This window comes from Chroicocephalus ridibundus, chromosome 6 (assembly GCF_963924245.1).
Source record: "Chroicocephalus ridibundus chromosome 6, bChrRid1.1, whole genome shotgun sequence".
Lineage (NCBI taxonomy): Eukaryota > Metazoa > Chordata > Aves > Charadriiformes > Laridae > Chroicocephalus > Chroicocephalus ridibundus.
In genome coordinates this window covers 4,029,543-4,046,713 of record NC_086289.1, presented here as the reverse complement: position 1 = coordinate 4,046,713, position 17,171 = coordinate 4,029,543, and the positions used below count along the sequence as shown (strand labels likewise).

At 45.8% G+C, this 17,171-nt stretch overlaps 1 protein-coding gene across 3 annotated transcripts in view; it reads right to left on the bottom strand.

Annotated features, from left to right (window-relative positions):
• CTBP2 (C-terminal binding protein 2) overlaps positions 1-17,171 on the bottom strand; it is a 147,451-nt gene that overhangs the window by 42,355 nt on the left and 87,925 nt on the right. The window contains exon 1 of one of the 3 annotated variants that reach the window (XM_063340257.1): positions 4,120-5,812. The exons of the other annotated variants lie outside the window; for them this stretch is intronic. Coding sequence (XP_063196327.1) covers positions 4,120-5,812 — 1,693 coding nt within the window. Of the gene's footprint in view, positions 1-4,119; positions 5,813-17,171 lie in introns of those variants that run through there. 3 annotated transcript variants of the gene reach the window in all.

The window sequence follows — 17,171 nt, the reverse complement described above, 5'->3', positions numbered from 1 at the left end:
TCCCATAGAAAGCTGTAACAATTTCAATGCGGTACTCTTAACAGAATGGGCAAATGTCTCTCTTTTAACCATCCTTGATGTGCTCTTTTAACCCCTGAACCACCGTCAAGGCTCTTGCTCCTGACTATGCCCGCTCCTCTTTGGGGATTGTCCACATGAAAAGATTTAGCCTGCAACTCATGCGCAGTTAACACAATTTTTATCTGTCATAGGATGGAAAATACCAATAAAAAGTATCATAATCAAGTGTCAAACAGTATAAGCAGAGCTGAGCTAATCACAGTGAAAGGCATTTCTAGCTGGGCTCTAAGCTAGAAAAGAGAAGATGAGTCCCCTTCACACTGGAGAGAACTACTTGTCCAAGGAAGGCAGCTTCTCTCAGCCTGGCTTTCCTGCTCAGGGAAAGTCAGGCCTCTAACCAAATCTTACAGCCAAGTAATTCTTCTCCTCCTTCCTTACACCTACCCGATTTGTATGGGGCATCCCTGTTCCTCATCCCTGTGGGAACCATTTCCTCTTCGTGGTCATTTACTTTCATATCTTCATATATAAACCAGAGTTTGAAAATCCATGCAAGACGCACATTTGCAACGAATCACCGTTCCTTACTGAAGCTCCCTAAATCCATCATCAGAAACAGAAATCTGGACCAACCCCTCATTTGGGCAAAGTCTAGGCTAGCTACCAAAATACAAAACTTCTTATCAGCCAACTGCTTTAAGACTGAAACATTGGATAAGAAAATTACAGATCAAGTCATCTGATAAAAACACGAGCAAACATAATCTGAAGATGCAACATTTTGGAGGTGGAGCTCCAGTAATCTGATCAGTGACCGTTAGACGCGGTTTGCCCTTACCAGCTTTGCTAACCTACGCTATTTATTTCCCTGCATTACCACCCGCTCCGGCACGAGGCTGGCCACAAACCCACTCTGGCAGCAGACCACCAGCTGACACAGTTTTGTCGCTCAGACTTTGCAGGGTTTTTTTCCATGCTTGCCACTGAGAAGACTTAGTGCATTCCCTGCCTGTGATGCTACGGATGGCGAGGCTGCAGGAGTGGCCGGCTCTGAGGACGTTTCTCGCTGGGGAAGCCATTCCTGACAGCTTCATGGACAAGGTCTCGATGATGCAGAGAGCAGCAGCTTTGCCAGAGCCGTGGTTGGGGAGTTCCCAGGAAGGGAAGCTGGCTCGGCTCCGGAGACATCGCTCTCAGCTCCTGCGCCCTACTCGCTCTCCCGCCACAGCAATGGGTTCAGGGTGCTCATTCACCGCCTTCTCTCCATGTAACTCTGCAATTCTCAAAAAGGGCAATTCATCTAGCTTCTTCTTAATCATTATTTTATGAAATGCAAGGAAGTTGAAGCAATAGATCTTGTTGATGCTTTTCCCTTATCTAACCGTACCGAAGCAAAAGGCCCATAAGCATGCGGCGCGTCCCTGTATCCCTGCCCAGGTCATTGTCTCTGCCATCAGAAATACCAGGCAGAAGACGGCACCCGGCACCTCCCTCTCTGCCCAAACTCCAAAGGAAAATAGCAGCTGTGCAGAATCCACATGGAGTGTCAAAGCTCCGCACAAAATCACAACTTGAGTATCTAGAAACAACTCACTGCAGAAAGACTACTACGCATAGTCCAGCAAGACTTCAAAAATAACCAAAATGATTTACTTTAAATCCCTATCCATATAACAAGCTTCAAAATACCACTGGACTATATCACACATTTTATAACCCTCCACTGACTGAGAAGACATTAACCTACACTGACAGAAAATATCTGCAGCCATTTAAGAGACAGAGTTTAATACTGAACTTGCTTCCACCTTGCAACTCAAGTATCCACAGCCAAAGCTACAGCCAGGAGAAGGCTCTTCGCTCCTAAAAACGCATCCTGTCTCTTCCTGCTGGCAAATGCAATTTTACTGGATTTAGTCAAGTTTCTGTCATCCACTCAATGTTTTAAAAACATCCTAGCATATTTGTAATATTCGCTTATCACCTCGCGTGTAAGTGTGAACACTCCTTAGCAAGTGGTGTTCCTTAAAGAGTAATTCCTCAACGCAGCCCAAACATCTACAAACCGCCACGCCTTCCATTTTTAATCCGTATCCTTCCATTTGCCACGTGTCTTACCTTGGCTTCTACTTTTAAAATATAGTTTAACAGGAAGAAAACCTCCCAGACTCTTTGGAAAATAAAAAGGGGAAATAAATAAAAATGAAGACAATTTTACAGGTCCTACTTCAGCTAAACCTTTCAGGGACTTCAATGAGAAGATAATCTTTCTGTGATTATGGCCAAACCCTCCCGTTGCTTAGCAACACATAATTAAGGAATATGTTTTCAGATCCGCTTTGCAAGCTGGCCATTATCAGATGAAATTACTGGAGCAACAAATGTCATCCTCATGCAAATGAGTTGGTCGTAGGCAAAAAGAAAAAGCGGGCTGAGTAGCGAGAAAGAGCTCAGCAGCACAGAAACGCTGCTGGCTTCCTCTTGTTGCGCACCGGTAATTCTTTTAAAGGGAAGGGATAATATCTACATTTTTAGAGAATAGGGTTTGCAGTTTATAGATGAGACACAGGTAAGGAGGGGTCCATTTCTTGAGGCAGAGGAGACCGCTCCCAAGGCATGTGGTCCAGTGGTCCCTCGCCCCAGGGCTTTCACGGCATCAGAACCGACTGGCTCAATTCGGCTCAAAACCGCAAATAAATGAACATATTTGTGTTCCCCGCATTATGCCAGTTTGTCTTTTTTCTCAGGCTTTAGGAAATTGTTTATTTAAAAATACTGCCTGGATGTACTGCTTTCACATCTGATCCATGTCAACACAGAACGCGTTGCCTAATATTGAAGCATTTTTTAGAAATCAATACATTACACCAGCTACATAAAGGACACATAAGCGTGAAAGAAACGGCATCTACTTCCTAGCTGTGTAATCATGGTAAGCCAGGGAAAGGGGTGCGCCAAGCGTCTGCATTTTGACAACTTTATCATTTCCACTCCCCAAATCATTCTTTATTTAGATTCCTGTGGAATGGCATCACCAGTTTGGCACCATCTCTATGCCTATAAATGGTATCCTTTTATTAAAGCTTTGTGCGTGTACGCTGGTACGGCACATTGTTCGAGACTGGTTTGCATGGGAGTTCAGCTGAACTGCACAGGGAGAAAATTCCCTGCTCGTAGAGGAAAAACACTTCAAGGGATTTTTTCCCCCTTTTTTCAAACAAGTCAAGCCACAAATGAATGGATTTTCCAAATTTCCTCGTACTTAGCAGTGTGGTTTTGGGGGTTAGTTTCTGTCAGGCTCTGAGCGTTATCATCAATGTACATCTCCCAAGTGGAGGAGTGGAACCGGCTCAGCTTTTCCAGCTTCACATCTGAGCAGCCAAGGGCCTGAGCACTTCTAGAAGGAGAAGGGAAGACGAGGAGCCACCATTCATTTTTATTGTTCTAGTGCTTAATGACAGGCTTTTAGTTTTAAGCACAGACCTATTACTTTAACAGCTATATCGCTTCACTTACAGGCATCTCTAGAAGGAAATCAAGGGGTTTATTTTGTATGCCTGATAAAACAGCAAATTCATAATAAGAAGAAAAGACTTAGGTAATGGCCAAAGGTAAGTCGATTCTCAAATAACGCCATTAGCTATCTGATGAATTTAGTCAAAACAATGCTAACCATTTCCTCGGAGAAACACATTTGTGCCTGATAACAGCGGCAAAAAGTCAATCTGCAGCAAACCCTGCAGTCCTAATTGCTCAGCCAGCGCAGTATCTAATCTCCCGTTCTCTACAAACAACAGGAACAGCAATATTAACCCTGGAAGCATTATCTCAGATACTGCCCACTTTTAACTGAAGTTGGCTAAACAAATAAAGTATTTGGAATTTACCCACAGAGCAAGAACCAGCATCTTTAGCTCTGCACAGCCAGCACAGACCTGTGAAGAAATCCCATTCATCTCCTTTTCTAAATAGGAAAGTGTCCAATTTTTAGGCACGAAACCCCAATATGTTTGACTGTGAGCTTTTTAGGGGCGATAAAGTAAGCAACAACAAGGAGGTTCTAAACTACTGTATGGGCTAAGACCCCCTGGAAATTACTTGGTTCAGGTGATGCCATGGTGGAGACGATGACGGGGGGCCCCGTGCGCCTGCTGAGCTTCGGGTACGGGGAGAGCTGGGCAGGGAAAGAGGGTCCGGTGGGCGCCAGGCTGCCGTCCCCCGGCGCTCCCGGCCGGCGCAGGAGCTGTGGGCTGCCGTGTGGGCTGGGCACCGGCGACGCTGCCACTGTCCGCTCCCTCTTCATCAGCTCCATGGGCACGGTGTAGGTGGTGGGGTAGGCTGTTTTGGGGCTGGCGTGTGGGTTGGCTGTGGTCATGGGCATGCCGGCTGGAGCGGAGTAGGCAGAGGCTGGACGCGGGTGTGTGTTGCAAGGCAGAGGGGTGTTGTATCCGGAACTAGGGAGGAAGGACGGCCCTTGAGGAGCCCCTGGGGCAGGGTAGGTGGTGGTCTCCAGCAGATGCTGGGTTGGGGCGCTGGATGGGCGGCGGTGCATCTCCCCTGCTCTCGGGGAAAGTGGCTGCAGTGGAGGCAGAGGTTGTGGGGCGGCAGGGCCATCCGTGGTGGGCCCCGAGCTGAGGGGCACCCCGTAGTCACCCGGTAGCTCGCTGCGGTGGCTGAAGCTGTTGGAGCGGGTCCTGGGGCGCAGCGCCCCGCTCCTCCTCTCCTGCCTCTGCAGCTGCATTTCTGCCTTGTAGTTGTGGGCGATGCGGGAGAGCACGCGGGCCTGCCCCAGGTTCGGAGCCACGGACTTGATGTCGTTCTCCTCCATCATGGCCAGCAGGTTGGGGGAGTCGAAGCCCTGCTGCAGCAGGGCGGCAAAGGTGCTCTCCGAGACGCCCTCCGCACGCAGCAGCGCCACAAACTCGGGGTCGAAGCTCCTCTTCCCCTCTGGCGCAGGGAAGGTGGGGGGCACCGGCGGGTGGGAAGGGTTGGCCACTGCCGCCTCGTAGCTGTCGTAGGGGCCCTTGGCTCCGGCGCTCTCCCTGCCCGGTCCATAGCTGCTGCCGGCGCTGCCAGTGGGGTCCACCACCAGGCAGGTGGGGGCAGCCTGCCTGCCCCCCGCCGGCTCGGGGGGCCGCTCCGCCCCGTCGCCATAGGCCTGTCTGCCAGGGAAGGTGGGCGGCTCTGCTGCGTACCGCGGGCCAGGGGGCTCCACGCCATACCGTGCTGGGGAGACATCTCTGCCGCGCATCCGCTGCCCGTCCAGGGCCATCTTGGGGTCCCTGTAGAGGCGGGCAGCCTCTGGTGGGGCAGGCGGGCGGACTGGGGCCTGGTCCCAGGACAGCCGGCTGCCGGGCGCCCCGTAGCTGGCCAGGGGCCTGCTCACCATGTGGTCGCGGTAGCAGCGGGGGTCCTTGGGCGACCTAGCTGACAGGGACGGGTCACTGTAGTAATCCTGGGGTGGCAGGGAGCCCCGGCCCGCCATGGCTGCCTGCCGGTCACAGTAGGTGAAGTCAGGGACGGAGCCTTTCCTGAGGGGTCCCGGGGCGAAGGCGGCATCCTGGTATGGGTACGCCTCTTGCTTCAGGTCTGCACCGCCCTGCAAGATGATATCGTTGGCTCGCGGCGGCTCATACCAGCCGCCCTCGCCGCCGTAGGTCAGGGAGCTCCTCCGGCCCGGCAGCCTTTGGTACTCAAAGGCATTCTCGCTCTCCCAGTTGCCTTCATACCAGCCGGCAGCATCCCAGCTCTGCGAGCGGCCGATGTTGGGGTGCTTGCTGGGGATGGGCATCGCCTCGAGGACGCTTGCTCCCACCGAAACGGAGAAGAGGAGGTGCCTTCCTTCTCAGCGCTTCTCCGGCGTGCATCAAAACCAGACCGCACTCCGCCTGAGCCCTCCTGGGACTTCAGAAACCTCCGACTGGCGGTTTTGCCTTTCAAAGTGTTGCCTGAATTATTAATTCTTTGAAACCTTAGCAGGCAAAGCGCGCAGCGGCCGCTGCCGCCCGCTCTCGCTCCAGGTCGGCGGAGGGAGAGCCCCTTCCCGTGAGTGCAGCCGCAGAAGAGGGCGGCCGCGCTCAGCCCAGATGCTTTATCCTCTGCCGCTGGGGACGGCGCGCACATGGACAACTGGCCCGGCAGTGCGTGGGGATTAGGAGCTAAATAAAACCGCTAAAGCCCTCGCCCCATGTGACATCATTTTAGCCCGATGAAATCTCCCGCGCCGACCCAGCCAGCAACCTCAATGCAATTTCTCCCCAGGGAATGACTTTTTTTAATTTTTTTTTTGCATGTTTGTTTTTTAACACGCATTTCATCCATTTCAGTGTTCCCCCTCCTCGAGTGCTCAGGGTTCCCGTCCACACCAGCACCCACCAGGCGTCGGGAGCGAGATAAGGAAACATGGGTGCATCTGCTTGTCCCCACACATGCACATGTAAAAATAAAAAAGAAAGCTTCAGTGTCAGCTCAATCTTAATCCACCCTGATGAAATGCTAATCCACCGCACACAGCTAAAGACAAATTAAATGGCAGCGAGCGGGCAGGCCTAAAAAAAGGCCCGTGCAAGATATCAAGAATACAAGAGCGATTAGAAATTAGTTAGGTATCTGTTTAACACTTTATGAATATTGTAATTTGCTTTGGAAATTACATTTTTGGTTGTAGCTTCAAATTAGCTGTACTAACCAGGTTCCAAAAGGATTCTTTACATTATTATCATAATACACAAATCCTTTCATCATCCCAGGACAGAAAAATTGTGGAGGTGTAATCTGGAATGTATAATTTTAAGACCCTAGCAGAGGTCACGGAAAAGGAGGGAAGGATCAAAGGATCTAAAGCCTGGTCTTACGAAGCAAAAAGGAACAGTAGACTTTTGCTTATTATCTCCGGCTTCCTTTGGACAAACTACATGTTTATGAGATGGGAAAACACTCAGAAACATCAGACAAAATTCAATTTGTATCTAGCGGTATTTCAATATTCATACGGATTAAGCTTTTTTTACACTTAGAGTAGGCAAAAGGATTTAGATGGAATCACACCACAGAAAATTGTTATTTGGGAATGTAATAAAAATTTCCATATATAGTCACCCTTTTCAGAGGAGATATTAAAATGGTTCCCTAAAACACGTACCTAAATTATCAGATGCTGCTCATGCTCAAATAGTCCTTTTCAAAGAAGAACAGGTCAGCCGTTACTTATTTTGCTAACCACTGCGAGTGAGGCAACATTCTCCTTTTTTAATTAAAAAATTTCAGACGGAAAAGATTTTGCCTTTCTCTGCTGTGATCACAAATTTCTTTGCCTCCAACAAACCCCCTCCAGGATGGACCCAATAAAAGGAATAACAGTCACCTTCCCTGGTCTGTTTGCAAGACAGCTTGCGCGTTTTTCCCAGCTAATCCACAATAAATGTTTAGTGCACTAGCCATCACATGGTGGACTATTGTGCTATTATGATAGCTAAAGCACTAATACAGTCTAATGCTTATACTTGCCTATCATACTAATACCTCTGGGCTGTATTTCTGACCCAAATACTGACAGGATCTTTGAGTAATCCCTAAATTTCTTTATTGCAGTAAATATTATAAATCCTCTTCAAACACTCTCTCCTCCAATTCCATCCCCAAGAACCACAGCCTTTAAAATTATGTTGGATATTACACAGACATGCAAAACATGGGCCCCAAAAGATTATTTATGCAATTCTCAGAGAATATCTGATTGGCATCATATTGAATTAACTAACAAACTTAAGGCACATTGGAAAATTTCTGCTTTTGTGAGAGTCAAAACGGGAAGACACATTTGTGGCTTATAAATAAAGCAGAGAACATTTTAACAAACAAAAACATTTTATTACAACAACATTTTGCTAAAGAATAAAATGTATTCCCAACTGGATACAGTGAGATCTGTGCCATTTGTTTGTTCTGAAGCAGCAGAAGAAAGCTACCAAAAATGTATATGAAAAAATAATAAAATCCTGGTCTATAGATCAACGGCATCTTCCACTATTGTCTTCAAAGAAATCACTAATGAACACAGTCACCAAGTTAAGCCCTGGTTGACAATGGAAAAAAACATGCCATAGAGAAATTAAATTTAAAAAATGCTGATCTTGAACAACTGTACGGGAAGCCTGAAGGGAGGCTGGAGCATTTATTACCTCTGAGAAGAACAAAAGCTTTAATAAGCCCTTGGGTCGCATGACGGACACACAAAAGAGACCTCGCCCAAACCACCAGATCTGTAACTGGTGGCCATGCCCTCCCCGGCTCCAGTGCACACATGGGCGACAGCAGGACCAGAAAACCCATCTCCAAACTCCCTTCAGCGCAACTGCAGAAGCAGCCGCACGCCTGGGCTCCAAAAACCACCCATGCGCCATGGCACCAGCCTGCCCTTGCACGGGCACAACCTTGCAGCCCTTGGGCAGAAGGACGTGCTCTTCTCACGCCCACTTTGCAGGAGCCAGGAAACTTTAACTTCAGACCCGCTGCTAGGAACGCTCATGCATATGGATGATTTATCCCATAAACGCTGACCTCAATGGAACAAATTAATTATTCCTGCGCTCCAAGCTAAGCAGAGGTAAACACTTGCAGGACCAGGGGCTGTAGGACTTGTACTTTTCTCTGTAGCCATGGGGCAGATGTCCCCTTTGGAGGGCTCTGCTGGCCCCTCTTCTTGCGGACCAAGAGCCACCGCCTGCCCTGCAGCTGGTGGGGAAGATGTGCCCAGGAGCTGTGGAGCTGGGCAGCCTCCCGTACCACCACCGCACCACAGGAAATGTTACACCCCTAGGGAACCAAGAAATGAATAAGAAACGATCAGAATGAAATATTTATGGATGGGCAGTAAGGGTCTTTTATTTTTCTTTTTTTGGCAATCTTAAAGGCAGCGCCTATGCAAATTCCTGTAACCCCGTAGCTATTTCTGAATTCAGACCCAATGGCCAAGGGAGGATGCGGAGGCACCAGGGCACAACCCAACATAACCAATCTCATTTACGCTCCTTGGGAGCAGAGGAGACGCCGGCATTCCCGACATGAGGGGGAGACGAAGGACTGTGGGACAGGCGGAAAATTTATTCTCCCTTTATCTTTTAATTCGAGAGGTATTTGGGGGAAAAAAAACCACACACACAAGCAAAAAAAAAAAAAAAAAAAAGCTGATCAAGAGATTAAATGCTCTGGTATTTCAGATCACATGAAAAATGCACAGTTTTGACTTAATACCTTGAGTTTCAGTTCAGTGTTGATCTAACACAGGGTAAATTTTGCTATGAGACAACAACTACAGAAGAAGTCTGCTCTGCAAACAAGGTAACGACAGAGTAGAAGAAAGGTGAGCCACCATTTAAACACCACTTTCAAAAACGGATGGCATGAAATCTGGTCCGGAAACAACTCGCAGTGGATATGAAACGAATATCTTACATAGTGCTAAAAAGTGCAGTTTTCTTCCCATGAGGAGAAAGCCTGGTTTACACACAAAAACTGCGATAAGAAATCAGGATGCTAAAGCTGTGACACAACTGTGTAAACAACATTTTTTGGTGGCTGTAGCGCTGACTTGGGGGAGGCTAGATAGGAAATTTAATTCACATTGATTTAAAACATTTAATTTCAAATTTTGAAAGCAAGTTGCTGGAGAAATTACTCTGTGCAACAAAATAGTACAGACTAGTTTTAGTTTTGCTTGCTATTATTGTAAAATACTTTTCAATTACAAGTTTAAATCTTGTTTCTATTGGAAAAAATGATTTTTAATGCAGCAAAATGTTGATGCTTTCTCTCAAATTATTTCCTTCTGGGAGAGAGTGGAACTGAAACAATGTAGTGAATACGCCAAATGTCATTTCTGGCAAAAACTGTAAGGTGCATCAGTATTGGAAAGACTATTTCTCTTTTAAAGGCAACGGAATCCTGCTCCTGGTAGTGAAAAATCCTCTAGAGAACAAATACATCTCGTGTTAATGGAGAGAGCAGGTATCAGGCCACCCAGCCTTTAGACTTCGCTCTGCCACTGTCGGCGAGTAAATTGCTTAATTTCTTACTCAGATTCCCCTTCCATCAAGAGGATATAATAATATACACCTATCACATTCACGTGGTGTTAAGATTAATCAGCGTTTGTCGCATGTTTTCAGGTGACAAGGTACAGAGCTACGAGTAGGATAAACACGTCTGCCCCCAGTGCCTGGGCTTTCAAGGACCGCGCGTGATTGTCCCTAACGACTCCCAAAGCTCGGGAAGGTTTTCTGAACACCGTCCTCCTCCGATTAGCTTGCAGGATGCGGGGGAAGCAGAAATGGTGCTAAACTACACTGTGGGATACAATGGGTGCTATGGAGAGGAAAAGGAATAGCATGCACCGTGAAGGATGCACACACACACACGCACACGCATGCACACAAATTAGAAAAAAAAAAATAAATTAGGAGAAGAAAAGCAGGAAGAAAATGTTCCAAATCCTTGAAAATTACTGCATTTGCTAAAATTTGGCTCTGCAAAATCTCTCTCACAGTAGCAATAAGCACTCTGCCTAGATGGACTTTCTAACAGTCTCCTGAAATTAGAGGACTACAAAGAGAAAATTAGCAGGATTGTGCCGGAATCATTTTCAATAATCAAAGGAACAGAACAGCATCTGAAAGCACTCAGCACTTGAAGCCATGCCACATGCTTTTACCAATTTCCAAACCAAAAGCATAGATGCTTTGTAACTTCAACAAAACACTCTCAAATACCAACTTGGTGTGTTACAACAAAACACCCTTAAGATCAGCCGATTATTAAACAATCATTGCCTCATGTAACTCTGTATTTCGATGACTTTAAAGCAAAACCCAAAAGCTTACGTCCATTTGTAACTCAACCCCCCTGGCGCTGGGATAGAAATGTGCTGTAACTGTTGGCTCACACGCGTTACAAGCTACAGGAATGCACTAGCACACGCTGCCTCTAAATGTTACGCGCAAACTGGAATCCGTAACCGGGTCCAATTGCCCTTCCCACCGACTACATACAAATGGGTCCATGCGTATGGAAAATAAAAGGTCAATACTGTACCGAAATAAATGTGGAGGCACAGCAAAGGAGCCTACCTCCTATGCCAAATAAAGCAGACGTTTACACTCAAAACTGATAATACAGTACTGCACTGCTGTTGGGAGTAATTTCCTATCATTGCTCGGAAGGAGTTTGGTATGGGAGGCTCCTTCCCAGCCTCCCAGCCAGGCAGCGACACGTCTCAAATCACTGCCACATGCCACCAACTCTCCAGCTGGAGTCATTTCACCCATCTTTCATTGAAGGGTTCCCTACCTCCAATTACCTTGGGTTTATTGCAGAATAAGGCATGCGCACCCCGACGAGCTATGCGGTAACTTGTCACCTCATGTTATCCTGCTCCCCTGGCAAAGCCCTCCTGATTTGCCGTCTGGGATGAAAACCGAACTGCAGGTAACAAATGCAAGAAGTTAGCAATCACCTAAAATACACTCAAAGTTAAAAACAAGACGCCCAGCTGTAAAACACACTTTGAGCCACCGGAATGAGCCCTACAAGCTCTTGAAACTTCAATCAGGAACGATTTTGCCTTTAAGTGTGGGGAGACTCCAGTAAAAGTTTGCAGAAACAGCACTGTTGCATTCCTGTACCAACGAAGGGATAATAAAAACATCAGATGTATCCCTACACCACAAAACTACACTCTTTCAAGGACTACAAAATAAAAATCCATCTGGATGCTGAACAGCAGTCTAAAAGCCAGTAGACAAGGTTCATTGGGCACATCCCTCAACTATGCGCAAAGATCTAATCTACGAATGCTCTTAAAAATAATCCTCTAGAAATCACATCAAGCACCTTGTCTCCAAAACTGGGTATTAGACCTTGAGGTCAAATCTCATCATTTTTAATAAGAATTCAGGACCAAGATTTAAATAGTTCGTGTAATGAAAAGCATGGGAATTATATCTGTCCCAGAAAGCAGTAGAGAAATCCATTGTTAAATGAATATATATTGTAATTCTGAACTCTGCCATGCATGTCTGGGCTTTGCATAAAAAATAATTAATTACTAGATTGTAACACAGTCCTGAGGAGATAAACAGGCTGGGGTTCAGGGTGTCTCTCGGCTTTACTTCCCCTGATGACGCCAAGACCTTGAAACACGTACTTCCCTTGCAGACCCAACGCAGATAAAAACAACAACAAAACCAAAACAAACCAGGAGGAAATATTACTTTAGCTAAAAAAATATTTATGCATTGCTTTTTTAAAGATTGATATATTGTATTATTCTATTGTAATAATCAAATCAAAGTATCAAATGTGGAAGGACCACATCTGCAGGTACGTCTTACTGTGGTCCATCCCCATCCATGGGGACAATTATGGGGGTGGCTGGTCCCCAATGGGGATGACCCGAGGCCAAAGCTGCCAGCCCAGCGTCCCTTGCTTAGGTTCATTTGCTGATTCAGTCAAATACCTGTTATCATTAGCAGGCAGTGACACTATTTTCTCTCAAAAATGAGTGTCAATCTGTAACTATAGTCTATTTTGTGAACTGAAGCTGCTTACTAGCAAGTTTTGAGGTGCTAGATGGCAGCAGAGTGTGTTGTGCTTTTTTTTAAATATACTAAAAAGACAATTTAAAAAAAGACAAAACAAATCAACAGTATTAAGTTAATGGGCTATATAAAAGCGTCAGTAAGAAATGATCAATGCCGTTTAATTTTAAGGCAACAAAAATGCACACACCAACTGTAGAAAACTTGCTCTTTGAAGAAAGCTCTCAGATATAAAAGACATAATGAAAACCTTCACTGTTTTGGCACTTCCATCCATTACATCTGTTTGTGGATACCAAAAAATATAAAAGAAAAGTTGTGTAATGTGTTTCTCCGCAGCTTTATTTTAGTACAGCCAGATGTCCTACTCCTGACGAAATATTTACTAGTAAATATTCAATAGAATCAGAATCAAACCTAAAAGTCTAGTCAGATCCAAACATTGTCACTCCTTTAAAGATTCTAACTTAGGAGTCAGAGATGAGTATTTTTCTGGTATTTTGAAGGAAAATCCATCCTGTTCTCATCTGTCCCCGAGGACTGATCATTTCCCATCATATTTGGAAGAGGCAAAGCATCCAACTTCCACCCCCTGGATGCTGGAGGCGACTTCCCTGCTGGAGACTCCGGAGCTCAGGAATACGAGACTGGGCTGCCCCAAGGCTGTTGCTCCAACAACCCCTTAACGCGGCTTCTCGTTGCATATTCTGGGGATATTATCATTTTTCTGAGTAATCTTTAAATGCGGGGGAGGATTTAGAGTAAGGAGGAAAAACGATACGATGACAACATGTTAATCCATAAACCAGTTAATTTAAATGGGAAATGTGGTAAGGATGAAAATTAAGTTGATGGTATTGAAGTCATCAGCTGTAATTGTTTCTTAATTAATAACATGAAGTTATAAAGCGTGTTACATGGAATCTTGTCTTAAGGCTGGAGAAAATGGAAAAATACAAGGCAGAATTTAGACACACATTAAGTTACCACAAATGTGGGCTTAAACGCAAGGAGAAAACAACAGAAGTAATTTTTCCCAATTTCTGTGCGTGTAGCATTCAAGTTTCAGGGAAAGGGGAGTTCTTCTTGCAATAGCTTGAGTCACAGATCTATTACAAAAAAGTTGCATACCAAATTAATGAAATTTTTGTCTGTAACCTTATCTAAATGTGTCTCACTCTTTACCGGATGCCTGGGGGATTTTGTCAGGCTGGCTTCATATCTGGCTCGAGTCCTACATCTTGTCATGCATATCCCCCTATGGCACGTCACAGCAGATAGACCGCACGGAAGTTGATGTATAGAAAAAAGTCTACACAGAACTGGAACTCTACTGGAGCAGCCTATGCCCCCGTGCTGTAAGGACAACAGCGTACCTGTAGATACGAGCTCCACAGTACCTCCACCACAAAGCCCAAAATGTCCACATCAAATATAAAGAGTTCTTCATTCAGTGCAGCAAAAGGGTTGAAAATCAGGGAATAAGGTCAATAAGCTTGAATAATGTCTGTGAACCCACTGAGGCTGCCTGAAGCCTCTTCATCCATAGGATTCTGTCCTTCTTAAAATTCTAACAAAACCTATTACTGACAAATAATTCCCAAACCTGCTATGCCTCTGTCAGCAAACGGGTAATGAAGAGCACTGCTGGATGGCATACTTTTCGCCGCCCACACTGGTAAAACAAGGCGTAACCCAGCTTTCGTGTGAATTTGAAGTGATTTTCTGAAACCTCCATAAAGGCCAAAGAACTTCATACGGACTAAGAACAGCAAAACATTAGGAGCAGCCAGACAGATCTTCAGTTAGTATAAATCAGCACAGGGTGCAACGGGAGAGGATCTGACAAGCTAACTCTGCCTTTTCTCTAGGCAAAATGTGGCAAGCAACCCTTCCTTAAAAGCCTGATGGTTTATGTGCTTTGAGGTGGAAACTTAAAAAAAAAATAAATATAAAAAGCTTTATTGTGGGGGGGAAACCCTCGTACTGTGTTTTATATTCGAGGAACAAAGAAACTCAAACCCACTAGGAAAAAAAAAGTCTATATTTATTCTAAGTAAGTCACTTCAACTCAGGACAAGCAGTTTCTTCCACACTTGATACCATCTTTAACTCATTGTTTCTCATCAAATGACTAGTGGTGATAAGAATTTCCTGAGATAATAGGATTCTATTTCTAAGCAGTAAAAATAAGTATTATCAGATGCTACTTGGCATTCAAATTTGCAAGAATGGAAGAAAATTCCTCCACCCAATTATCAAACATACTCATTTTGGCCACTGTTATGTTACACAAAAGACCAGGAATTGGAGGCAGCCCCTTTCCAGAGTTGCCGACTCAGTCCTGAGACCCTCAGAAGTGCAACAGTCTGGAAGAGAGATGCTGAGCATTGAAACAATTCCTTTTCTGACGTTACATGTACCACAACGTCTTATAACTGACTATTTCCTACACAATACCATGTTAACAAAACACTAACGCCTGGAAAACGAGAGAATGCCAGAATTCAGGTTTCTTGTACAACTTTCATTTCGCCTGCCTTGTAGTTTTTCAGTACATTTTCCCATCTGCTTCCACGAGCAAGGTTCCTCTATTTTTCAGCCCACGTGGACTGTAGTTGTTGAATGAGAACCTATTCCGTATTCTGCTGCTAGTGGTGTGTGAGCCCAGACCTCAAGGACACGCTGTTCAAATACTGCTGAAAAGCCAGAACCGTTACAATTCTTCAGGGGCACTTCTACTGGGGGTTGTTGTTTGGTTTGGTTGGTTTTTTTTAATGACAAGATTTTAACAATAAGAAAGTGAGCCACAAGCAATAATTGACACTGTGAATATTACGTCCACTTTTATGGATGAGAAACTGAAATAAACAGCAAGCAAAAAGCACCCCTGCCATAGACCCAGGTTTGTATTTACCAGAGTAGCATTACATAGCATATTTATTTAAATATTACTGGATACGGTTTGCATTGACTTCCATCACAGGTGGAAATGTGGAATACAGAGTTTCTGTCCACCCGTGAAACGAATTAACTAGCCTTATGCAGCTATGGCCGAGATAACTTTGTTGATGAGGAAACCATCCTTTCCTTCCCCAAATTCCCTCCCCCGTTTCACAGACCCCTTCCAACCTTTGCAAAAACATGAGCCAGCTTTAGGCTCCCACCAGTGCTCCCAGCCCTCTCCCACCTCCTCCGCTCACATTGTGCTCCCCAGGACCCTCCTTGCCTCCTGCTGAACCTTCAACAAGAAACCCAGACCTCTAACCCAGCAGAAAATTCTCCAGATTTTTCATTGCTGGGTTGTTCATCAACTGCAGCTGGGAGGGTTCCCCAACTCTTAACGCCGAGCAACGACCAGACACACGCACGGATGTGCAGCACTAGGGCCATGTTGTCTCCTGGCTGCTGCAGGAGGTGTGGATTCTGCTCTGAGCAGCAGCTGCTGACATCAGCTCCTTTTCAGATCACATGTACCTTGTTTTAACCATCAGGTGCCCTATGCTGTGAACTCTTCAGAGCAGACACCCTCTTCAGTGAGGGCTTGGTCAAAATCCAGCAAACAGCAGACACTGCTGCAAACAAACAAGTAACAAGCAATCAACCGAACTGGCTGCTGGAGGAAGAAGGGCGTTTCCTAGTTAGTCTTGAGTTTTCATCTTCTGCCTGAAAATGGAAGTACCTCACTCCAGTGGTCCTGTTCCTTTTGACAGAATCATAGAACCATAGAATCTTCATGGTTGAAAAGGACCTTTGAGATCATCGAGTCCAACCACACACATACACACACACAAAAAAAAACAAACCAAAAAAAACCAATGAAAAAAACCCCAACAACCTACAATCTCTGCCACTAGAGCATGCCCTGAAGTGCCACATCTAGACGTTTCTTAAACACCTCTAGGGATGGTGACTCCACCACCTCCCTGGGCAGGCTGTTCCAGTGCCTGACCACTCTTTCAGTAAAGTCATTCTTCCTAATATCTAATCTAAACCTCCCTGCCGCAACTTCAGACCTTTTCCTCTGGTCCTGCCATTATTCACCTGGGAGAAGAGGCCAACACCCACCTCTCTACACCCTCCTTTCAGGTAGCTGTAGAGGGCTATGAGGTCTCCCTTCAGCCTCCTCTTCTCCAAGCTAAACATGCCCAGCTCCCTCAGCCTCTCCTCATATGACCTGGTCTCCAGACCCCTCACCAGCCTGGTCGCTCTCCTCTGGACATGCTCCAGCACCTCAATGTCCCTCTTGTACAGAGAGGCCCAGAACTGAACACAGCACTCGAGGTGAGGCCTCACCAGTGCCGAGTACAAAGTACATTTCCTTTGAATGGCCACAAAATCAATGGGGAAACATGAGAACGGAGAGAAAACCACCATCCCAACTGGCTGGCATACCATGGGAGGGTGCTTATTCAAGCTTTTCAAGACCAACTATAGCATCAAAGGACTCGGACCCATCCAAGAGCCATCAGTATTTACGACAGTCCCCCACTCCCACTGATAAAGGAGGGGATGTGAAGGGTCAGGGCCACACACAGATCCTATGGTGACTGGAAG